General features: G+C 39.0%; 1 protein-coding gene across 1 annotated transcript; it reads left to right on the top strand.

The window, feature by feature from the left end:
• Positions 1–20,194: 20,194 nt before the first annotated feature.
• LOC104104194 (metalloendoproteinase 1-MMP-like) lies at positions 20,195–22,148 on the top strand. Its single transcript, XM_009612201.4, has 2 exons — positions 20,195–20,915; positions 21,412–22,148. The coding sequence occupies exons 1-2, from the start codon at positions 20,352–20,354 to the stop codon at positions 21,910–21,912; spliced, it is 1,065 nt and encodes a 354-aa protein (XP_009610496.1). The 5' UTR covers positions 20,195–20,351; the 3' UTR covers positions 21,913–22,148.
• Positions 22,149–25,134: the final 2,986 nt, after the last annotated feature.

The following is a 25,134-nucleotide window of genomic DNA, read 5'->3' as shown; positions in this document are numbered from 1 at the left end:
TCACGGATGTAGGGGGAGGGAGTTTGGAGATCACTTCAACTTTGGCCTTATCAACCTCAATACCATCCTTAGAAATCTTGTGACCGAGGAAAATGCCTTCCTCGACCATGAAGTGACATTTCTCCCAATTCAAAACCAAGTTAGTTTCCTCACATATTGCCAATACCTTGTCCAAGTTGTTCAAGCAATGATCAAAAGAATTCCCAATGATGGAGAAATCATCCATGAAGACCTCAAGGATATCTTCCAAACATATCGATGAAAATAGCCATCATACACCATTGAAACGTCGTTGGTGCATTACATAACCCAAATGGCATCTTCGATAATGTAAAGGTACCATATGGACAAGTGAAAGTGGTCTTCCCTTGTTCCTCAGGAGTAATAAGAATCTGATTGTAGCCGGAGTATCCATCCAGGAAGCAATAAAAAGCACGTCCGGCCAACCTATCCAACATTTGATCAAGAAATAGAAGCGGAAAATAATCTTTCCGAGTGACTTTGTTGAGCTTCCTATAGTCCATGCACACTCTCCACCCGGTGATAGTTCTTGTGGGGAGCAATTTATTCTTGTCATTAGTTATCACAGTCATGCCCCCTTTCTTTGGGACACATTGCACCGGAGAAGTCCATGAGCTATCGAAAATGGGGCAAACAACCCCGGCATCCAACCACTTTATAATCTCCTTCTTCACTACCTCTTGCATTGCTTCATTCATTCTTCTTTGATGCTCCACGGAGGGTTTGGCATCCTCCTCCAAAATAATCTTGTGCATGCAAAAAGCGGGGCTTATGCCCCGAATATCTGCCAATGTTGAACCTATAGCTTTCTTCCTCTTTTGGAGCACCGCCAAAATAGAATCTACCTGCACGTTAGTCAAGCAAGAGGAAATAATAACAGGTAAAGTGGAACAAGGGCCAATAAACTCATACCTGAGATGTGAAGGCAAAGGCTTTAACTCCAAAGTGGGAGGCTCCTCGATTGAGGGCTTTGTTGGAGGAGTCTTCCGATTCTCAAGATCTAAGGACAATTTTCGTGGTTCATAAGTATATGACCCCATTCCTTGCAAAGCATTGACACATTCCACAAAGCCTTCCTTCTCATCATTATCATGATTGAGCAACCCATCATCCAAGGTATCCTCAACATTCATCACAGCACTAGCATCATCAACAATTAGTTCGGTCACTAAATCCATGAACGAACATACTTCGTTGCTATTTGGTTACCTCATCGATTTGCACATATGGAAAACCACCTTTTCGTCACCCACCCGAAAAGTGAGCTCACCGCCTTCCATATCAACAACAGCCTTCCCCGTAGCAAGGAAAGGTTTTCCCAAGATAATAGGCACCTCGTAGTCAACCTCACAATCAAGGATCACAAAGTCCGCTGGAAGGATGAACTTATCAACTCGGACTAACACATCATCAATAATTCCCAATGGCCTCTTCAAGTCCGATCCGCCATTTTCTACCTCATAGATGTGGGTCTTGGTTGCCCAATTCCCAAAGTTTCAAATACAGAGTAGGGCATCAAGTTGATACTTGCCCCCAAATCACATAAAGATTTGACAAAGTCGGCGCTCCCAATAGTGCAAGGGATTAAGAAAGCACCCAGATCTTCTAATTTTGGAGCCATTGAGTGTATAACCCAACATTTGGTGACCATTCATCGACCTCTTCTTGGTGACCAGGTCCTTCATGAACTTTGCATAACCCGACATTTGTTCCAACGCCTCAACCAATGGTACATTGATAGACAAATTCTTCATCATGTTAATAAACCTTTTGAATTGGTTCTCACTATTTTGCTTTGTAAGCCTTTGAGGGTATGGAGGATGAGGCCTTGGCATTGGTGCCTTAGCCTTTGGCACTACCGGCTCCAGTATGTCAATCATGTGCTCCCAAGATGGGTTCACCTATTCTTGCGTCTCTTCCACATTTTGATCAATATCAATTCTCACTTTGTCATTAGCTTGAACCACATTTCTTGGAATTTCATCTTCTTGAACTACAACATCATCATCCGTAATTCTTCTTTGATTTGAGGTGGTTGCATCTCCACCTTTTTCACTTCTCATAGTCACGGCCATAGCATGTCCTGTATTATCATCCCGTATTATCCCCCCCTTTGGGTTCACCACCGTATCACTTGGTAGTGCTCCCTTAGGACGAGTGTTCAATGCTTGTGAGATTTGGCCAAGTTGAACCTCCAAATTATGGATTGAAGTGTTGTGGGAGGCTAATTGAGCATCTGAGTTGGCATTTTTCTCCATCATTTGTTTAAACATACTTTCAAACTGTCCCATCTCATTGTTAGAAGATCTTGGGCCTTGATAAGGATAGGGAGGTGGATTGCTCGGTTGTTGGAACATCGAGGGCCTTTGAAAACCCGGCCCCCGGTTGTTGTTGTTGTTGTTCCACCCTCCTTGATTACCCCCCAATTACTTTGATTGTTGCCACTCCAATTGCCTTGGTTTCCTTGATTATTCCAATTGCATTGATTGTTGTTGCCACCACTCCAATTTCCTTGGTGGCATTGATTGTTCCAATTTCCTTGATTTCCTTGTGATCTCCATTGTTGTTGATTTTGAGCATTGTTTCTTTGACGTTGATAATTGTTGTACGGCTTTTCCCTTGTTGACTTGTTTGTCGTATCTTGTTCATCATTATATTTACACTTTCAATCGCATTCACTTGTTTCGGACCTTGAATTTGTTGCAACTGAGCTTTGGCCAATTGGTTCATTGTGGTTTATTAACTCTGCGATATCTTGACCAAGATCATGTAGTTCCTTATGTAGGTGAATGACATTGGGGTCACCTTGCGGAACATTGGCCCTACTTTGCCATGCCGATGAGGTATCCGCCATCTCATCGAAAATTTCACAAGCTTCGGCATAAGGTGTGTTCATGAAGTTCCCGCCGGTAAGTTGATTTACCACACACTGATTTGTTGTGTTGATCCCTCTGTAGAAGGTTTTTTGGATCATGGCCTCGGTCATATTATTATTCGGGCACTCTTTAACAATAGTACGATATCTTTCCCAAATCGCATGCAATGGCTCATTGGGCTCTTTCTTGAACGCTAGAATTTCATCCCGTAGTGCAGCCGTGTACCTCGGAGAGAAGAATTTGGCAATGAAATTTTTGGCCAACTCATCTCATGTATGGATGGTATGATTGGGCAATCTCTCTAGCTAGTCCAATGCTATTCCCGGTAAAGAGAAAGGGAATAGCCTCAACCTCAGCGCGTCCTTAGAAACATTTGTTTGCTTGCTCCCCCAACAAGTATCGACGAATCCCTTGAGATGCTTGTAAGCATTTTGATTTGGAGCCCCGGTGAAGAATCCCCATTGCTCAAGTAGTGTAAGCATCACGTTGGTGATTTGGAAGTTGCCCGCCCTAATGCGGGGCAGGAATATAGCACTTGCATTACCCTCATTCAGCAACACCCGGTGCGCTGCCGCTCTTGGTGGAGGTGGGGGAGGGACGGGAACATTATCTTGAGGCTGTCGGCCTCGCCTATTTGCTTGAGGTTCGGGAAGAACCTCATCTCCTTGTTCATCATCCACTTCCTCCCCCAATGGCAAATTACCAATGGGCTCATTGTTGAGAGCCATTCTCGTACCTATAAGCAATTCAAAAAAAAATTAGTGACTCGGAAGGAAAAGAAGACAAATCACACAAAAACTAGTTATATAACTAAATCTGTTTAACGCCCCGGCAACGGTGCCAAAAATTGATGTTGCCCAAACTCACACCACAAATATAGGTAGTGAGGCAGTCGAAGCAATAATAAAACCCAACGCAAGTCGGGGTCAAATCCTCAGGGATTTAGAATTGGGATTAGGTATATATTTAGTGTAATTGTACAATATGCCTTAGATTATATTTCCACATTCTCGTTTGTTATTTCTACTTCTACTTTAAACTATTGATTGCAATTATAAAACAAGAAGACAATATTTTTGGTTTTGGTTGTTTTCCAAATGACAAAAGATCTAGGATCGTGACTTCCACCTAGGTGGTTACCTAATGGATTGAAAATACTAGGGCAATCCTGATTGGTCGGGTTGTAATATAGCAATCACACGCAATTACCCACTCTATACCTCTCGATAGTTTGAGTGGTTTTTCCCAATTTGACTTTCTCAATTTCAAATGGGTATTGCACAAAACAAGTGATAACTGGTCAAGTCGGGTCTTACTGTCTCTAGATTCAACCCTTTAATTGGGGCTATCAATTTCTTGAGTTCATCCCAATTTCTTGTTAGCCAAGTTTTCCTAGACTTAGTCTCTCTTTATCAAGTAGAGACTAAGTCACTTAGGCATGAATCAATATTTGCAACCATTAATTTTTGAATTCAAGCAAGAACTAGGCTAAATATCACTAACACAATCACAAACAAGTCCTAAATCAAACATCCATTAAGTACACACACTAGGGTTGGGCCATAACTCTACCTAGAAATTTAACTACTCGTGAAAAATAAAAAAAATACAAGAAGAAATTAAGATAGAATGCATAATAATTGATTAGGGAAAGAAAATCTAATATTTAGATTCTAATCTAGAACAATATTACTCAAAACAGTAAAGGAAAACGGCTCAGGTTCTCTCCCAGAACAAAACTTACCCTAAAAATGACAAAAAGTTCTATTTATACTAAGCCGAAAATATCTGACAATAATGCTCCTGCGGAGGTTATGCGGCCACATAATTATGTGTGCGGTCCGCACAAAGAGACTTGGCTTGACAGGTTCCAATTCTGCGGTCGCACAATTCTGGATTGCGGCTGCACTCCTTCAACTACTGCTGACCGCACATTTGTGAGTGCGGCCGTACTCTTGCTTGGCCCTGGCTGAGTGAGAGTTTTGCGAACCGCATAAAAAATGAGTGCGGCCGCACAAAAATGGTGCGGTCCACATTTCTTCTTGAACTTGAAATCCCATCTCTCTAATCTTTGTCTTTTGCGGACCGCATAATATTGAGTGCGACTGCACTTAACATTCTGCGGCCGTACAAATATGGTGTGGTCCGCACTCTTTCAGCTTACCCAAAACCAGCTCTCTGAATGCATAACCTGAAGAAGAACTGACATGGCTCTTCTTTTGTTTTGCGGCCGCACACAGTATTGTGCGGTCCGCACAGTGGGCCTTTTGCCTTATTTTGGTCCTTGTCCACTTTTGTCTCCTTTATGAGTTGGTTTTTACTCCTTTTAGCTCATTTTCCAATGTTCCTATATAAAATCACATTTCATTAGTTTTCGGGAATACCTTTAAGAATTTTTTAGCTAAAACGCAAGTAAAAGAGAGCAAATAAGCGGTCAAAATCCCTACTTATCATGGACCTCGATGGAGAAGAAGCTACCCCCGGAGAATAGACCAGATTATTCGGGGACTGATACTTCAAACAAGTTTGAAGTATAACAGGGGAACAAGCCCAAAAGACGAGTCCCAAGCTAAAGGCTATGGCCAAATTAACACGGTTCGAAGATGTCCGATTTTCATTATAAAACAGGCCTTTGAATATTTTCGTAAACCGGTTAAAAAGGCTACCCTCGGCTGAATTACTAAGGGTCTCGATAATATCGACCCTCGAAAACCCTAATGGGTATAAATTTGTTCGAACTCTCGAACAAATTTTTTATTTCATGCTAAGGTACAACAGATTTTATATGATTAAACAATAAATATTTCAAGCCGAAAAGGGAGAGAAAACCATTCTTTTTACTATGGCCGTATCGGCCTAATTCAAGAGCCTAAAGGGCCATTTTATTTTTGAGTTCGAGAAATCATCCCCACTCAATTAAAACATAAGGGTCACCCTACTCCGAGTTCGAGAAAGTACTCACTCGATTATAAAAACTACACTAGTCTGGCTTCAATGAAATTGCCTAAGCCTCAAACTTATGAATAAAATTTTCATAAGGCATGAATGAAACAAAATTTTCACAAGGCAGAAAATGAAATAAAGACAAGTCGGAAAGAGATCTTTATATATATGAGAATATTTACAAGGTCCGATTAGGATCCTACACAAAAAATCAAAAGTAAAAAATCCTAAGGTTCCTAATTTTCTCCGAGGGCAGCTTCTTCTCCATCGAGGTCCCTGATAAGTACGGATTTTGAACTCTTATTTGCTCTCTTTTACTTGCGTTTTAGCTAAAAAAATGCTTAAAGGTATTTTCGAAAATTAATGAAATGTGCTTTTATACAGAAACATTGAAAAATGAGCTAAAGGAGTAAAAATCAACTCATAAAGGAGTCAAAAGTGGACAAGGACCAAAACAAGGCAAAAGGCCCACTGTGCGGACCGCAAAATACTATGTGCGGCCGCAAAACAAAGGAAGAGCAATGTCAGTTCTTCTTCAGGTTATGCATTCAGAGAGCTGGTTTTGGGTAAGCTGAAGGAGTGCGGACTGCACCATAATTGTGCGGCCGCAGAATGTTAAGTGCGGTCGCACTCGATATTATGCGGTCCGCAGAAGACAAAGATTAGAGAGATGGGATTTCAAGTTGAAGAAGAAATGTATACCGCACCATTTTTGAGCGGCCACATAATCAAGAGCGCGGCCGCACTCATTTTTTATGCAGTTCGCAGAACTCTCACTCAGCCAGAGCCAAGCAAGAGTGCGGTCGCACTCACAAATATGGGGTCAACAGTAGTTGAAGGAGTGCGGCCGCAATCCAGAATTGTGCGACCGCAGAACTGGAAGCTGTCAAGCCAAGTCTCTTTGTGCAGACCGCATACATAATTATGCGGCCGCATAACCTCCGCAGGGGCATTTTTGTCAGATATTTTTCGCTTAGTATAAATAGAACTTTTTGTCATTTTTAGGGTAAGTTTTGTTTTGGGAGAGAATATGAGCCGTTTTCCTTTACTATTTTGAGTAATATTGTTCTAGATTAGATTCTAAACATTAGATTTTCTTTATCTAATCAATTATTATGCATTCTATCTTAATTTCTTCTTGTATTTCTTCATTTTTCATGAGTAGCTAAATTTCTAGGTAGAGTTATGGCCCAACCCTAGTGTGGGTACTTAATGGATGTTTGATTTAGGACTTGTTTATGATTGGGTTAGTGCTATTTAGCCTAGTTCTTGCTTGAATTCAAGAATTAATGGTTGCAAATATTGATTCATGCCTAAGTGACTTAGTCTCTACTTGATAAAGAGAGACTAAGTCTAGGAAAACTTGGCTAACAAGAAATTGGGATGAACTCAAGAAATTGATAGCCCAATTAAAGGGTTGAATCTAGAGATAGTAAGACCCGACTTGACTAGTTATCACTTGTTTTGTGCAATACCCATTTGAAATTGAGAAAGTCAAATTGGGCAAAACCACTCAAACTATTGAGAGGTATAGAGTGGGTAATTGCGTGTGATTGCTATATTACAACCTGACCAATCAGGATTGTCCTAGTGTTTTCAACCCATTAGGTAACCTAGGTGGAAGTCACGATCCTAGATCTTTTATCATTTGGAAAATAACCAAAACCAAAAATATTGTCTTCTTGTTTTATAATTGCAATTAATAGTTTAAAGTAGAAGAAGAAACAATAAACGAGAATGTGAAAATATAATCTAAGGCATATTGTACAATTACACTAAATATATACCTAATCCCAATTCTAAATCCCTGAGGATTTGACCCCGACTTGCGTTGGGTTTTATTATTGCTTCGACCGCCTCACTACCTATATTTGTGGTGTGAGTTTGGGCGACATCAATTTTTGGCGCCGTTGCCGGGGAGTTAAACAGATTTAGTTATATATCTAGGTTTTCGTGTGATTTGTCTTCTTTTCCTTCCGAGTCACTAATTTTGTTTTTGAATTGCTTATAGGTACGAGAATGGCTCTCAACAATGAGCCCATTAGTAATTTGCCATTGGAGGAGGAAGTGGATGATGATCAAGGAGATGAGATTCTTCTCGAACCTCAAGCAAATAGGCGAGGCCGACCGCCTCAAGATAATGGTCCCGTCCCTCCCCCACCTCCACCAAGAGCGGCAGCGCACCAGGTGTTGCCGAACGAGGGTCATGAAAGTGCTATATTCCTGCCCCGCATTAGGGCGGACAACTTCCAAATCACCAACGTGATGCTTACACTACTTGAGAAATGGGGATTCTTCACCGGGGCTCCAAATCAAAATGCTTACAAGCATCTCAAGGGATTCGTCGATACTTGTTGGGGGAGCAAGCAAACCAATGTTTCTAAGGACGCGCTGAGGTTGAGGCTATTCCCTTTCTCTTTACGGGGAATAGCATTGGATTGGCTAGAGAGATTGCTCAATCATACCATCTATACATGAGATGAGTTGGCCGAAAATTTCATTGCCAAATTCTTCCCTCCGGGGTACATGGCTGCACTACGAGATGAAATTCTAGAGTTCAAGAAAGAGCCCAATAAGCCATTGCATGAGATTTAGGAAAGATATCGCACCATGGTTAAAGAGTGCCCGAATAATGATATAATCGAGGCCATGATCCAAAAAACCTTCTACAGAGGGATCAACACAACAAATCAATGTGTGGTAAATCGACTTACCGGCAGGAACTTCATGAACACACCTTATGCCGAAGCTTGTGAAATTTTCGATGAGATGGAGGATACCTCATCGGCATGGCAAAGTAGGGCCAATGTTCCTCAAGGTAACCCCAATGTCATTCACCTACACAAGGAACGACATGATCTTGGGCAAGCTATCGCAAATTTAAAAACCACAATGAACCAATTGGCCAAAGCTCAGCTGCAACAAATTCAAGGGCCGAAACAAGTGAATGCGATTGAAGGTGTAAATATGATGATGAACAAGAGACGACAAACAAGTCAACAAGGGCAAAGCCGTCCGGTACAATTCATGCAAGATGATAGTGGGTATGACTAAGGTGATTCGTATAATGAGCAAGAAGAAGAAGTGCAATACGTCAACAATTATCAACGTCAAAGAAACAATGCTCAAAATCAACAACAATGGAGATCACTCGAAAATCAAGGAAATTGGAACAATCAACGCCACCAAGGAAATTGGAGTGGTGGCAACAACAATCAAAGAAATTAGAATAATCAAGGAAACCAAGGCAATTGGAGTGGCAACAATCAATGTAATTGGGGAGGTAATCAAGGAGGGTGGAACAACAACAACAACAAAAACCGGGGGCTGGGTTTTCAAAGGCCCCCTATGTTCCAACAACCGAGTAATCCACCTCTCTATCCTTCTCAAGGCCCAAGATCTTCTAACAATGAGATGGGACAGATTGAAAGTATGTTTCTAACAAATGATGGAGTAAAATGCCGACTCAGATGCTTAATTAGCCTCCCACAACACTTTTTAAGGTCTTAAGATCTCGAAAGTTAAGTAATTCGACCATGTCAATTTTTTTGATGGTGGTCCCCGAGTGCGGGGTCAATTGTTCTAACTTTAGTTGTGACCGGCCCTTAAGCCAGTTTCCACAATAGATCACAAGCATGACATTGTAAAGTAAATATTTCTCTAAGGCATGAAATATCCGGCAAGGAAAAATACTTTTTTCAATATATTAACATGTGTACACGTTTGCCATTAGGGCTCGAGTAATCTACATGGGCATGGTTCGTTCAACCATTTGACCCTTACAAAATTTGCCTATCGAGACCCTATCGGCACAAAGTATTTTCCTATCCGAGGGTGATCCCCCCTTAGTATTCGAGGTTGATTGTAAAGGAGCCTCGGATACTGTTGAATTGCTCTAAGTTAGCACGAACGATGGTTTCCTGCTTAAAAACCTCGTCAGAAAAACCCATTTAGGACAAAAATCGGTCTAAGGGAAAAAGAGTACAACACGTGCTTTCAGACCTAAGGACTTTGTGTTTGACGAATCCTTCGATGTCTTTGATTAAACACCTGCAAATGGTTAGTATGAAATATAAATAAAAATAGAGAAGGTCATACCTTAGCAGTAATATCGTTTGAGGAGTGATATATTCCAATTGTTTGGTAACTATTCGATGTTCATCGTGCCAAGTTTGTAGGATCCCTTTTCGATGATATCGAGGACCTGATATGGTCCCTCCTAGTTCAGGCCAAGTTTTCCTTCGTTTGGATCTCGAGTATTGAGGGTGACCTTCCTCAGAACCAAGTCCCCGATTTTAAAGTGTCGAAGATTGGCTCTTCGATTGTATTACCTTCCGATCTGTTGTTTCTGTGCGGCCATCCGAACGAAGGCGGCTTCCCATTTTTCATCTAGCAATTTGAGGCTTGTATTCATAGCCTCATGATTTGACTCTTCTGTTGCATATCAAAACCTGACGCTAGGTTCCCCGACTTCAACCGGGATCAGAGCATCGGCGCCATATACTAAAAAGAACGGTGTTGCCCCGTACAGGATTTTAACGTTGTTCGATACGCGCAAAGGACTTCGGGCAATATTTCTCTCCATTTTCCCTTAGCGTCATTCAATCTTTTCTTTAGATTTTGAATGATGGTCTTGTTTGTCGATTCGGCCTATCCGTTCCCACTAGGATGATATGGCGTCGACAGGATCCTTTTTATTTTGTGATCTTCGAGAAACTTTGTCACTTTGCTGCCGGCGAATTGCTTTCCATTGTCGCATACGATCTCGGCAGGCATCCTTAATCGGCATATAATGTGATCCCAGATGAAATCTATGACTTCTTTCTCTTTAATTTTCTCGAGAGCCTGTGCTTCAATCCACTTAGAGAAATAGTCAGTCATAAATAAAATAAATTTAGCTTTATCTGGGGTCGATGGTAGAGGGACGACCATATCCATTCCCCATTTCATCAGTGTCCATGGGGATAAGACCGAGTGGAGTTTCGCTCCGAGTTGGTGAATCATCGATGCATACCTTTGACATTTGTCGCACTTTCGAATCAACTATTTTGTATCCTTTTTCCATATCGGCCCAATAGTATCCTGCTCTAATGACTTTGTGAACCAATGATTCGGCACCGGAATGATTTCCACAGGTGCCCTCGTGGATTTCTCATAGGACGTACTAGGTATCTCCTGGTCCCAAACATATTGCCAATGGTCCATCGAACATCCTTCTATACAGTGTTCCGTCTTCGGCCAATGTGAATCATGCGGCCTTCGTACGTAGAGTCCTTGATTCTCTAGGATCCGATGGAAGCTTCCCGTTCTTTATGTATTCGATATATGTGTTCCTCCAATCCCAGGCCAGACTTGTGGAGTTGATTTCGGCATGGTCTTTTTCGATTACAGACCTTGAAAGTTGTATGACAGTCCCCAAGCTAATCTCGTCGTCTTCCACTGATGACCCCAAATTTGTGAGGGCATCGGCCTCGCTGTTTTGTTCTCGAGGCACATATTGTAGGGTTCATTCTTCAAACCGATGTAGAATCACTTGTAGTTTGTCCAAGTATCTCTGCATTCGATCTTCTCAAACCTCGAAGGTTCTGTTGACTTCGTTTACCACAAGCAAGGAGTCACATTTGGCCTCGATGACTTCTGCTCCCAAACCTTTAGCTAGCTCGAGACCTGTAATCATGGCCTCATACTCGGCCTCATTGTTTGTTAACTTGGCAGTTTTGATAGCTTGTCTAATTGTATTACCCATGGGTGGCTTCAAAACGATGCCTAACTCGGACCCCTTCGCGTTCGAAGTACCATCTGTAAAGAGGGTCCACACCGCCCGATGATGTACCCGACTTTATTAATATTCCTTTTTGACCTCGGGTATGAGGGCTGGCGTAAAGTCAGCCACGAAGTCTGCTAAGATATGAGACTTGATGGTCATTCGGGGTCGGTACTTGATATCATACCCACTGACTTCGACGACCCATTTGGCCAATCGGTCCAAAAGTTCGGGCTTATGAAAAATATTGCGAAGAGGATAAGTAGTCACCACGCATATCGGGTGACACTGAAAATATGGTTTTAATTTTCTAGAGGTGCTTATTAGTGAAAGCGCTAATTTTTCTAACTGTGGGTACCGAGTCTCGGCCTCACCAAAAGTTCGATTAATATAGTAAACAGGATATTGCGTTCCTTGCTCTTATCGAACTAGGACCCCACTTACCGCGATTTTCGGGACTGCTAAGTACAAGTAGAGTCGCTCATTCGCTTTCGGGGTATCAAGTAGTGGCGGGTTCGAGAGGTACTGCTTTAATTCTTCCAATGCTTGTTGGCGTTCCGGGGTCCATGAAAAACTGTTCCTCTTTTTGAGCAGTGAGAAGAACCTGTGACTTCTATCTGAAGACCTTCAGATGAATCGGCATAGGGCGGCTATGCGCCCTGTTAAATCTTTGTACGGACTTAACATTGTCCACGACCGTGATGTCTTCGATTTCCTTGATCTTATCGGGATTTATTTTCATTCCCCGATTTGATACCATAAAGTCGAGGAACTTGCCCGAGCTGACCCCGAATGCATATTTCTTCAGGTTAAGCATCATTTTGTATTTCCTTAGTATATCGAAGGTCTCCTGCAAATGTGTCAAATGGTCCTCTACTCGCAGGGACTTAACAAGCATATCGCCAATATAAACCTCCATTAATTTACCTATTTCTTCTTTGAACATTTGATTTACTAAGCGTTGATAAGTGGCACCAGCATTTTTAGTCTAAACGACATTACATTATAATAATAGGTACCGTACTTAGTGATGAACGAAGTCGTTTCCTGATCCTCCGGGTTCTTTGATTGTACCTGGAGTAGGCATCGAGAAAATTAAGGATCTCGTGGCCGGCCGTGGCATCGATCATGCGATCGATATTAATAGTTCCTTATTAATAGTTCCTTTTCGACCTCGGGTGCGAGGGTTGGCGTAAAGTCGGCCACGAAGTCCGCTAAGATATGAGACTTGATGGTCGTTCGGGGTCGGGACTTGATATTGTACCCACTAACTTCGACGACTCATTTGGCCAATCGACCCAAAAGTTCGGGCTTATGCAAAATATTGCGAAGAGGATAAGTAGTCACCACGCATATCGGGTGACACTGAAAATATGGTTTTAATTTTCTAGAGGCGCTTATTAGGGCAAGCGCTAATTTTTCTAACTGTGGGTACCGAGTCTCGGCCTCACCTAAAGTTTGACTAATATAATAAATAGGATATTGCGTTCCTTGCTCTTCTAGAACTAGGACCCCACTTACCGTGATTTTCGGGACTGCTAAGTACAAGTAGAGTCGCTCGTCCACTTTCGGGGTATGAAGTAGTGGCGGGTTTGAGAGGTACCGCTTTAATTCTTCCAATGCTTGTTGGCGTTCCGGGGTCTATGAAAAACGGTTCCTCTTTTTGAGCAGTGAGAAGAACCTGTGACTTCTATCTGAAGACCTCGAGATGAATCGGCCTAGGGAGGTTATGCACCCTGTTAATCTTTGTACGGAATTAACATTGTCCATGACCGTGATGTGTTTGATTGCCTTGATCTTATCGGGGTTGATTTTGATTCCCCGATTTGATACCATAAAGTCGAGGAACTTGCCCGAGCCGACCCCGAATGCATATTTCTTCGGGTTAAGCTTCATGTTGTATTTCCTTAGTATATCGAAGGTCTCCTGCAAATGTGTCAAATGGTCCTTTACTCGCAGGGACTTAACAAGCATATCGTCAATATAAACCTCCATTAATCTACCTATTTGTTCTTTGAACATTCGATTTACTAAGCGTTGATAAGTGGCACCAGTATTTTTAGTCCAAAAGGCATTACATTATAACAATAGGTACCGTACTTAGTGATGAACGAAGTCGTTTCCTGATCCTCCGAGTTCTTTGATTATACCCGGAGTAGGCATCAAGAAAACTAAGGATCTCGTGGCCGGCCATGGCATTGATCATACGATCGATATTCGACAGAGGAAAAGAGTCTTTAGGACATGTTTTGTTTAAATCTTTATAGTCTACCCACATTCTAAGTTTAATTCTCTTTTTAGGGACTACAACTACGTTTGCTAATCATTCGGGATATTTTACCTCCCGAATGGATCCTATTTTGAGAAGTTTGGTTACCTCATCCTTGATGAATGCATGTTTTACCTCGGACTAAGGCCTTCTCTTTTGTTTTACCGGGCGAAACTTCGGGTCCAAGCTCAATCAAAGCGTAGTAATCTTCGGTTGGATCCCTGTCATGTCTAGGTGGGACCAAGCAAAACAATCCATATCATCGATAAGAAATCTAATGAGTTTTACTTGAGCTTGGGGGTTAAGCCCGTACCCATGTATAACTTTCGATCGGGTAGATGCTCGATCAGTATGACTTGCTCCAGTTCCTCGATAGCCGATTTGGTAGCATCGGAATCCTCGAGGATTATGAAGGATCGAGGGATCCAGTAGTCATCATCCTCGTCCGTTCCCTGCTTCTCTGACTGAGTCGAGGCTGGTGGTTGTGGTTGCTATTTAGCTTCTTGTTTTACTTTGGACTCCGATCCCTTTGTTGACGAAAGCGCCGATACCGGTATTATTCGTCAATCGCGAACATCTCTTTTGCTGCATGTTGTTCCCCATACACCATTTTTACTCCATCCGGTGTTGGGAACTTCAGCATTTGGTGAAGGGTTGAGGGGACCGCCCTCATGTTGTGAATCCAGGGTGTTCCGATTAGTGCGTTGTATCTCATATCGCCCTCGATCACATGGAACTTTGTTTCTTGAATAGTTCTGGCTACATTTACTGGTAGGGTGATTTCACCTTCAGTTATTTCACTCGCCATGTTGAAGCCAGTGAGAATTCGAGCTGCGGGTACGATCTGATCTTGTAGGCCGAGCTGCTCCACGACCCTCGATCGAATAATATTGCCGGAGCTTCCTAGATCAATTAAAACACGTTTATCCTGAATTTTATTCATAAGGATAGAGATTACCAATGCATCATTGTGGGGTTGTGAGATCCCTTCTGCTTCCTAATCATTTAATGATAAAATGCCTTCTGGCACATAGTCTCGAGTTTGTTTTTCCCTGGTGATCGATACTTTAGTGCATTTGAATGCGGGCCCTTGTGGAATATCGACCCCGCCAACGATCATGTGAATCACGTGTTGTGGTTCTTCCTGCTCGTATTTCCTATTTGCATCCTTGTCTCTGAAATGGTTCTTAGCTCAGTCGCTCAAGAATTCTCGAAGGTGACCCTCGTTGAATAGACGGGCCACCTCCTCCCTTAGTTGTCTGCAGTCTTCGGTTCTATGACCATGTGTACCATGGTATTTGCATATTTTTTGGGGTTTCTTTGTGATGGATCGGTTTGTAGGGGTCTGGGCCATCTAGTATCTTTGATTCACCCAATGGCTGACACAATACTTGATGCGTCGATGCTGAAGTTGTATTCTAATAAACGTGGTGCTTCTGTGGGATCAGCATGTTTATCGAAGCCACTTTTGCTCATGAACCCTTGAGAGCTCTATCCTCGATTGTTCCTTCGATCATTTCGGATGGGATTGTGTCTTGGGTCGTTGTTTCTATGATATGCATTGTATGGTCGATACCGATCTCTGTTCGACCGGGGTTCTCTGTCGATATCCCTTTGAGTTCTGCCAATGGGTCTGTTTGGATAAACGGAACCGGAAGGGGTCCCCAATTGATCATCCTCGACCCTGATCTTTGACTAGTACCTATTATGTACATCGGCCTAGGTTACCGCTGGATATTCAATTAAATTCTATTTTAGTTGTCGTGATGCCACCGAACTGCGTTCGTTCAAACCCTGAGTAAAGGCTTGAACAGCCCAATCATCTGTGACCGGTGGTAGTTCCATGCTTTCCATCTGGAACCGAGATACGAATTCCCTCAACATTTTATTGTCTTTTTGTTTCTCCTTGAAGAGGTCCGACTTCCTAGTTGCAACCTTTATCGCTCCGGCATGTGGCTTTACGAAGGAGTCTGCAAGCATTTCTAAGGAATGGATGGAATTAGGCGGAAAATTGTGGTACCATATCATTGATCCTTTCGACAAGGTTTCTCTAAATTTCTTCAGTAAAACAGATCCAATATCATCGTCTTCCAAGTCATTCCCTTTTATTGCGTATGTATAAGAAGTGACATGCTCATTAAGGTCAGTGATCTTATTGTACTTAGGAATTTCTGGAATTCGGAATTTTTTTGGAATCGGTTTCGGTGCCGCACTTGGAGGGAAAGGCTTCTGTACAAATCTTTTTGAATCCATACCCTTTAGAATCAGCGGTGCCCCCGGTATTTGGTCAACCCGGGAGTTGTATGTCTCTACTTTCTTGTCATTTGCCTCAATTTTCGTTTCTCCTGATTCAATCTGTTTAGTGAGCTCCTCGAACATTTTCATAATGGCAGGGTCAGTCCCCAATTCGTTGGCATTCAAACTTTACAGCGCAGGCTCGGTCCTTTGAACGACTTCTGGTTCGATCATACTCGGTGTTCGGTATTGATTTTGTAGTTGTGCTATAGCGGCCAATTTAGCCTGTAACATTTCGAATATCAATTGGAGGCTAACTCCACCATCTTCTCCGCCCTGCGTACCTCGACCACCTGATCGAACTTTCCTGCGTATACTACCTTCGGGCTTAACGCTCAAATTTGCATTTAGGGCGACATGTGAACTGACATCGACGGGATTTGCAATTGGTGCTCCCTCGAGGTCGGCCTGAGGCACCTCTATTCCTGGGGCAGCTATGTTGTCATTTTCCCCGTGAAATCTGAGGCTGTTTTCACCATGTGTAGGTGTTGCTTGAGAGTTTGACATATTTATCCTGAAAACAAAGTTTCTTACGAGAACAAGTGTAAAGCAGTATGTGTTATCGGAATCAGTATTAAGCAATCACTATTATCCTAAGCCCGACGGTGGGCGCCAAACTGTTTACCCTTAAAATTGGATAACAATTAAACTTATAATGAGGTTCTAAGGATATGTGATATCACTTAATACCAATAGATAAATATGAAGATTAATGACATAAATAAACTATAAAGTTAAGCGAACCAGTATTGAAACGGAATTCGTCCCTCGAGTTGATTGGTACCAAAACAGTTAAGAATAAAGCAAGTTGATGGACAAGAGAGTATAAGCTAAAGAGAGAGAGTTATATTGACTTTTTTATGCGAGAACAATGCGTCTTACAAATGGTTAATACTCCCCTTTATATAGTAGAGGAGTTCTACTTATGGTATAATTCTAATTACAGAAGGAAATCTCATGATTAGCTAATTAATCGTTTCTGATTTGATCCGTTCTGAGATTTATGCCGTGATTCTCGACCACTCACCGAGGTTTACGCCGTGATCCTCGACTAGTCACGGATATCTCGCCTTTCTGGTATTGTGCTATCTTTGATCTTGCTCGATGTCTGTCTCGTTTGGGTTCGATCGCTACTAGTCTCGATCTCGACATGTACCTCGGTTCTGAAGTTGGTACCTAGTCCTCGTGATTTAGTCTGTTCCGTTACGAGGCCGTCCTTCGATGCAATCTCCCGGTCTCGGTCAAATAGTAAAATCGGGGGGGCCGGTTTTAACCGTATACAACTTACTTTTTCAAGATTGTAACAATGGTGACTTTAGATGGTGTTCTACTTTATTTCATGAAATCTTGTAAATAAGAGCTGCTGGAAGTAGAAAACAAACTTTTCCAATTACATTCACTTAATTTAGATTCACTTTTCATATTTGAAATTCAACACTCACTTTCAAGCTTACAACAGTAATGACTTTAATGCTGGAAACTCTTAACTGGCTACAGATGCAATTTTTGTTATTTTATAAAATAACTAGGCCTCGAACAAATAGGCTGCCCAACGGAAATCCTTCAAATTAACACAGGCACTAGACCCAAATTCACGGCACCACTACAGTCGTCCCCCATTTTGTTGGTGCTAACTAGCGAAAGTAAACTTTAAATCTCAAATCTTGACTATAGCTTGAAACCAAATTCACTTAGACAATCAGCAAGTTCTAATGTTGAATTCAACATTTGACTCCTTCAGTATAAAAACGTGGCTGCTGGAGTACCGGACTTCTCCAATAATGGAATCGTTGAGTCCTTTGTTTACTTTAGTCTTAACCACTACCTATGCCGCTATGCGCAAACTGACTTTAGGCTATATACAGTCATAACAAAAGAAATTGCACTATTGACGTAATTTAATATGTTATACTAGCATATTATTACTCCTTATGTTTCACTTTATGTGATACCGTTAGAATTTCAAGCATCAAATGAGTTGTTCTTTGACCTTAATTTCTTTATATACTTTTTAAATATTTTAAATTATTAATTATTGTGACTTATAATATTTTTTATGTAATTTTTAAAAATAATTTTTATTTCAAAAAGTTTATAATTAAAATGTCTGCTCTCGAAATTCGAACGGTACCACATAATTGTGACATAGGAAGTATTATTTTCTTTAAGTTATCAATGAAATGTACTAATTATATATAGAGTTATTTATAATTATCTTTTAAATAATTTGATGGAAAAATGTTCAAATTTACCGATATACTTTTGAATATTATCTACATCTAACCTCCATTATACTCTTCGGTCATATTTACATCTACCGTTATACTATCCGGCCAAATTTACCATCATCAAACTTTTAATAATTACTTATCAATCCGTTAGGTAATCCAAAATCTCTCAAATCCTTTTTATTTAAATCACTTGTTCTTCTTCTTGATCCGTTATTTTAGAAATTACTATTAATGTGAATGCGAAAGATACTAAACTATTCAAATTATTCATGGATATTTTTATATACCATTGCACCGACTTCTCTTCTTATGATAATGGGTTTGGAATTGGTTTAAATTTTTTATAATTTTTCAACCATATACACACCGCAGAATTCAGTGGCTCTATTAGTTATGCATTATATGTGGTTGCTCATCATATATGTACATGTATATTCGAATAGATTTTGTAATTGCCTAGTTTGTATAGAGTTCGGTCGACTAACTTAAGAGTGCACAATACGTAAGCATTTGATTAAAGCAAAATTGAATTCGACAATGCAAAGTTGCCAAGGAACTTCAGTTTCTATCACTAATACTTGCAAAGACTCCATATCTTTTGTGCAATGAATTTATTAAAGCTGGAGTGTTGTAAATACTTTTAGAATTTAGACAAGTTATGTAATTTAGATTCTTCAATTTACTATTTGTTCTTTGGTTACTAACTGTTGTATTATTTTAATATTTCTTTCTCTTATTTCTTTTTTTTTCAATAAGAAAGCAGGTAAATGCCAATGCTCTTTTGAAAATAATGGATCAAGAAGAAGAATAATTGACTTAACTAAAATAATTTGAGAGATTCTGGTTACCTGACGGATTGAGGGGTAATTTTTAAAAGTTTGCTGGTGGTTGGGTTAAATTTAGCTGGTTAGTGTAACGGAAGATATAAATTTGGCCTAATAATATAACGGAGGTTAAATATAGACAATACTCAAAAGTAGAGGGATAAAATTTAGACCTTTTCCCTAATTTGATTATGTAAATATAAGCGAAAATAGTAAGACTAGAAAAGGACAGTTTTGCTTCCTTTCATAAGTTGCTTTTGAGTCTCTTACACGTCTCAAACGACCTCTCTTTTCTGACTCTTTAGCAATCATAATCATAACTACCTTCTAGTACTGGTGTATCGAGTTTGGTTCTAACAGTTAGCCACTTTCTTTTTACTTGAAAACCAAACAAACAAACCCATTCACAATAGTAACTCTATTCAGGCCATACCTTACCAAATTCTGAGCTCTCTTGCTTCTGACACAGTCCACACCTCAAATTCTTCATGTTCAGAAACAAAGAACATGATATGTGTTAGAAGTAGTAACTAGTCAGTTTGCTAGAGCATTGCTCACTATTTATTTACTTTTAGAAATTAATTAGTCTTTTCAGCGATTTAACACCGACTGGAAATGAGAAGAATGAGCAAAAATGATAGGTAGTTATAAGTTGTGTAAAACTTGGCTCATAGGAAGCAGCTGCCAATTCGGAAAGTATCTAAGTTTTATGCATTGATAGTCTAAAAGATGTTTGTACAACCAGTTCAGTTATAAGGTAACTATCAGATCACCCAAAGGGAAACTACAACTAACATTATTTCATAATTAGTATAATAATTAGTAACATGAAAAAAAGGTAGTAATCGTGTTATAATAGTCACCAACCAATTCCCCTTATCCTTAGTAGTCAGAATCAAACCTTTAAAAAAAGAAAAAAAAAAAAGGAGAAAAACAACTAGAAAAGCAAGAAGGAAGATTGATCCTAACTTCTCCATCATAACACACTTTGCCAAATCAACGGAATTACACGGCCGTCACATTAATTCAATATGGTATACTACTAATTAATTACACATCCACTTCAGAATAACAATTTTGTCGTTTCCTTTATAACCAAGCATCTTCACCCATATCTCACAATTCAATATGTCTTTCTTCTCTTCTTTCTTTCTCCTTGTCTCCTTTCTCTTCTTCTCTCCATGTCTTTCTACTAGAACATCACCATTTTTTTCCACTAAGCCTATAAACCCCACAAATTATCATAAAATCCAAAGTTATACATGGCATGAATTTGGGAAATTTGTGGATGCCACTAGAGGCAACAAAATCAATGGGATTTCTGAGCTCAAGAAATATTTTCATCGATTCGGGTACTTGAAGATGGACAACTTGAATTTTACTGATTTATTTGATGATCACTTGGAGCATGCCTTGATTAAATATCAAGAAAAGTTAGGTCTTATAGTCACTGGAAAACTTGATGAAAATACAGTTTCTCAGATTATTTCACCTAGGTGCGGCGTATCCGATTCTGCCCCTAAATTCATGCATGCAAAGAGACATTACGCATTTTTCTCCGGCCGGCCGAGATGGTCACGAAGTATACCGATAATTTTAACGTACGCATTCTCGCCGGAGAATGTGATAACTTCTTTGAGCAAGTCGGAGATAAAGGGTGCTTTTCGACGTGCTTTTAGCCATTGGGCATCGGTAAGATGAGTTTATTTTCTGTGCATATTGTAATTTTTTAAAAATATTATTAGATTAAGATGACTTACAATAATAAGTAACTCTATGTATCAAACTTAATATGGTAATGTAGAATATAATACAGTAACCTGCTATAACTTTTTACAATGTACATATACTTGGTCGCTTGAGAATGAGATAGATAGCATGTTAAAGATAGTTAGAGAAAATACATTTTTAAATGCTTCATATGTTATGTCTCAACACGTGCCCTCATGTGTAGATTACCTAATTAAGTTACGTTTCAACACGCCCCTCACGTATGGATCTAATCTTTTTTCTTGTCCCAAACACGTGACAATATATATTTCTTAGATTTATTTTGATAGTTGTGGGATTTGAACCTGGAATTCGTGCCTACTCTTATACCATGTTGAGTTGTGTGTCTATCTCATATAAAATATTAATCTGTAAGAGAGCATACTTGTACTTATTTAATAATGTTATGTCTCAACAGGTAATACCAGTTACTTTCTCGGAAAGCAACGACTACGGATTTGCAGATATCAAAATAGGGTTTTACAAAGGTGATCATGGGGATGGAGAGCCATTTGATGGAGTTCTTGGTGTTTTAGCTCATGCGTTTTCGCCGGAAACCGGGAGGTTCCACCTTGATGCCGCGGAGACATGGGCAGTGGACTTTGATAGAGAGAAATCAGATGAGGCTATTGATTTAGAATCAGTAGCTACACATGAAATTGGACATTTGTTAGGGCTGGCTCATACTTCAGTTCAAGAAGCAGTGATGTTCCCTAGTTTAAGACCAAGAGAAAAGAAGGTTGATTTGAAAATGGATGATATTAAGGGAATTCAAGCTCTTTACGGTTCAAACCCTAATTTTAACGATCAAGCTCTTTCGGAATCAGATACTTCTATAAACAATGGAGTTGCTTTGAGGAAGAGACCATTTACATGGTCTAATTTTATTTTGTTCTTGATCTTGTCGATAGCTATGTAAATGTGTGCACAAAATAGGTTTAGTTTCTATATACAGAAGTCTTTGGGTTATGGTCATGAAAGGAATTGACTCTTGACCTAACTTATTTCTCTCTTTTTTCCCCCTAGTGCATAATATTGATGTGCATTTGTAACAGAATTTGCAGTAGAGGAATCGTAGTATTCAAAGAGGTAAGGACTATAATAGTTTGGTTATATATGTGCAACTAATGATCTCCTGAATTAAACTTTGACCAACTTTGCCTGTTGCCCCTCGTGTGCTAACTTGTTGGTAGATCAGCTTGCTCGCTCCCTAATTTTGCTAAAGTATTATATATGAATTGTTCGCTCTAAAGTGGAAAACGAATTTGATAGAATTCAAAGAGAATCTATAAATTGATCGAACTAGAATTACTATCACATCAGGAATATAGAGGAAATGATTTTCAACCTATTGGCAATTATAACCATGATGATGTTGGATATATTCACAGCTCTTCTTTTAAGCTTATATTTTTATTTCTGATATAAAAAAACTTACATATTAAGGGAACACAAATCTTCAACTTTCAATCATTCCTTTTTCTGGTTTAACTCAGAAATCTTTAATATTCCAAAACTTTTTTTTTCAAGTGTAATTCATTTTCAAACACAACTTTAACATCCATGGACTTATTTTTAACTTCAATTTTAGCTGTGTTTTTTTTCCAACTTTGACTCAACTATTATCTAAATCCCTACAAGTGTTATACCACCACACGCTTTTCCAGAAAGGAGCAACAAGAGAATCTAAAATAAAATACAAAGTTTGACGATGTACTTTTACCAGTCTATGTTCTTGAAACATAAGACTATTAATATCGAATCAAGAAATAGGCGATTGTCACGCCTCCTTTTTACCCTCCAAAAGATATATGTGTTATGAATTGTTGTGGGTTAAAGAGTTTTTTCAATTAAAGTAATAAATTTGAATAGAGATTATTTTATTTACAAAGTCGCCACTTGGAATTGATTTTTTGGATATTTCAAGTCACTTTTTATTTGAATCTCTAGTCAAAGTAAGGTTTGACTCTATTATTATTGGTTTGCGAAAATAAAGTCCGGGTAAGGAATTCTATTGACCGAGGAGAAGGTGTAAGGCATTCCCCGAGTCCCGTGGTTCTAGCACGGTCGCTTTATTGACTATAACTTGGCTTGAATTAATTTTAGATAAACTGTGATTTATTAGTTTCCGTGTTTTATCTATCCGCTTTTATATTTAAATATGAAATTATCTTTGAAACGAATCACGTATGTGAATCCATTTTGTTTATTGTGCCAAAATCATGTCACGTGTACATGCACGCAATTAATAGCATTTTTTATTATATTTAAGGTTGTTTCGTCCAAAGTTGCGCGAACGCATACCTTGATTTTAGTTTTGGAAATCATAATTATGTCACGCGAACGTATACATAATCACGATGATTCAACTAATTATGAGTACGCCTAAAGCATTCTAGCACATTCATGATTTGTTTCTTTCCTAAGTTTGAGATTAATGTGAATTCCATGAATTATGGAGTTACTTGTGGAAGAAGTGTATGATTTTAGATATTTGAATAAATAAACCATCATATACCAATACCCTACAACCCAACAATTGAAGCCCAAACTCATTAGGGTCCAAATCTTTCCAACTTTAAAGAAAGTTTGAATACCATATTTCCAAAAACATGATTAAGCATATAGCATTTAAGGACTAACTTGCATTATTATTTATAAAGTTTAAAGGCAAATAAACAAAATCACATGAAATAAGATAAAAAGAACAGAGGGAAGAATAAACCTTCAATACAAAATTTTTAATTAAATGAGTCTCCTAGAACAGGTACAATAACTCAGACGAACGTCCAACAAGCATAAGCGACAAATAACATCAAACCTAGTGAACAGAGCTCCAACGAAATCCTCGGCCTCGACTATTGACTCCACTTTTTGGCGTGTAAAAAATGATGTTATGAAGTATTTTTGTTGGATTTTGGGTGATGTCTTGCTGGATTGTTTGGAAGAAAGACGAAGAAAGAATGACACGAGTAGCAATTCCCTTAGCGTAGAAGGAGAAAAAGCAATTTCTTTCAATTCCCTCCTCCCTTCTTTTTTTTTTCTCCTTCTCCCTCCTTTTTCTCTTTTCCTTTCTCTCCTATTTATATAAAAAGTTTTGGAAATTTTCAGATTTTTGTTTTTAGTTTTTTTTTATTTTATTATTATTTTTTAATTAAAAAGAATTCCCACTTCCCATTTTTCTTCTTTTAAAAAAAAAATAATTCCTCACTTTCCTTTACTTTTATTTTTTAATTTTCCATTTTTTACTTTTATTATATTTAAATTCCCACTTTTTTTTACTTTTCTTTTTTTATTTCCCACTTATTTTATTTTTTTTCTAATTTTATTTTCCACTTATTTTACTTTTCTTTCTTTTAATTTCCTCTTTCTTTTACTTTTATTTAAAACAATTCAGCTACCTTTTTTAAATTTCCGTATTCTTTTACTTTTATTTTTTTAATTTTCCACATTTTTTTACTTTTTTATTAAAAAATTTCCACCTACTTTTACTTTTACTTTTTAATTCCATACTTTTAATTTTTCTATTATTTTATTTCCATCCAAAAATTCAAAAAAAAATATTTAATTTTTACGGTTTTTCAATTTATTTTATTTTAAAATAAAGATAAAAAATAAAAATAATACTAATAGTAATAATTGGCCTTTTTAAATTATTTTTAATTTTTACCCTATATAAAAAGAGCGTAACAAAGTTAAAAAATATATATTAAATTTCTAAAAATATTTGCATAGTAGAAGCTGATAAAAATTCAAATATAGTCAAAAATTAGGTGCTCACAACTGCCCCTCTTTGCTTGAAAACATGAAGAATTTTCAGGCAAAGACTAGGTGAGTCATGTGACTAATTTTTGACCAAACCGTTATTCAAAAGGAAAAAAAATAAAACATAAGGTGTAACCGAGTCCTGGTTTTGGACAACCTACATATCCCGGATTATAGGGGAATCGGGTCATGTGTAGTTCAAGGAGAATGGTGGAATGATGTGTTGAGGAGTCGAGTGAAGTTCCGTCGAGACTTCGGTTTGTAGTCCAATTATTACATCAAAAATAAAAAAGAAACTAAACAAACCTATCAGCTATGAGTTACAAGATTCCTATCTATAAGTATTCTAAAACTTGATCTTGAATCTTGACTGGTT

The sequence above is a fragment of the Nicotiana tomentosiformis genome, chromosome 8 (assembly GCF_000390325.3).
Source record: "Nicotiana tomentosiformis chromosome 8, ASM39032v3, whole genome shotgun sequence".
NCBI classification, from domain to species: Eukaryota; Viridiplantae; Streptophyta; class Magnoliopsida; order Solanales; family Solanaceae; genus Nicotiana; species Nicotiana tomentosiformis.
The sequence above is the reverse complement of the archived record's forward strand: the minus strand, read 5'-3'. Positions and strand labels throughout refer to the sequence as shown.

Coding starts and splice junctions, on each gene's coding strand:
- LOC104104194 (XM_009612201.4), top strand. CDS start 20,352: ATGTCTTTCTTCTCTTCTTTCTTTCTCCTTGTCTCCTTTCTCTTCTTC. Junction 20,916..21,411: donor CTTTTAGCCATTGGGCATCG/GTAAGATGAGTT, acceptor ATGTCTCAACAG/GTAATACCAGTTACTTTCTC.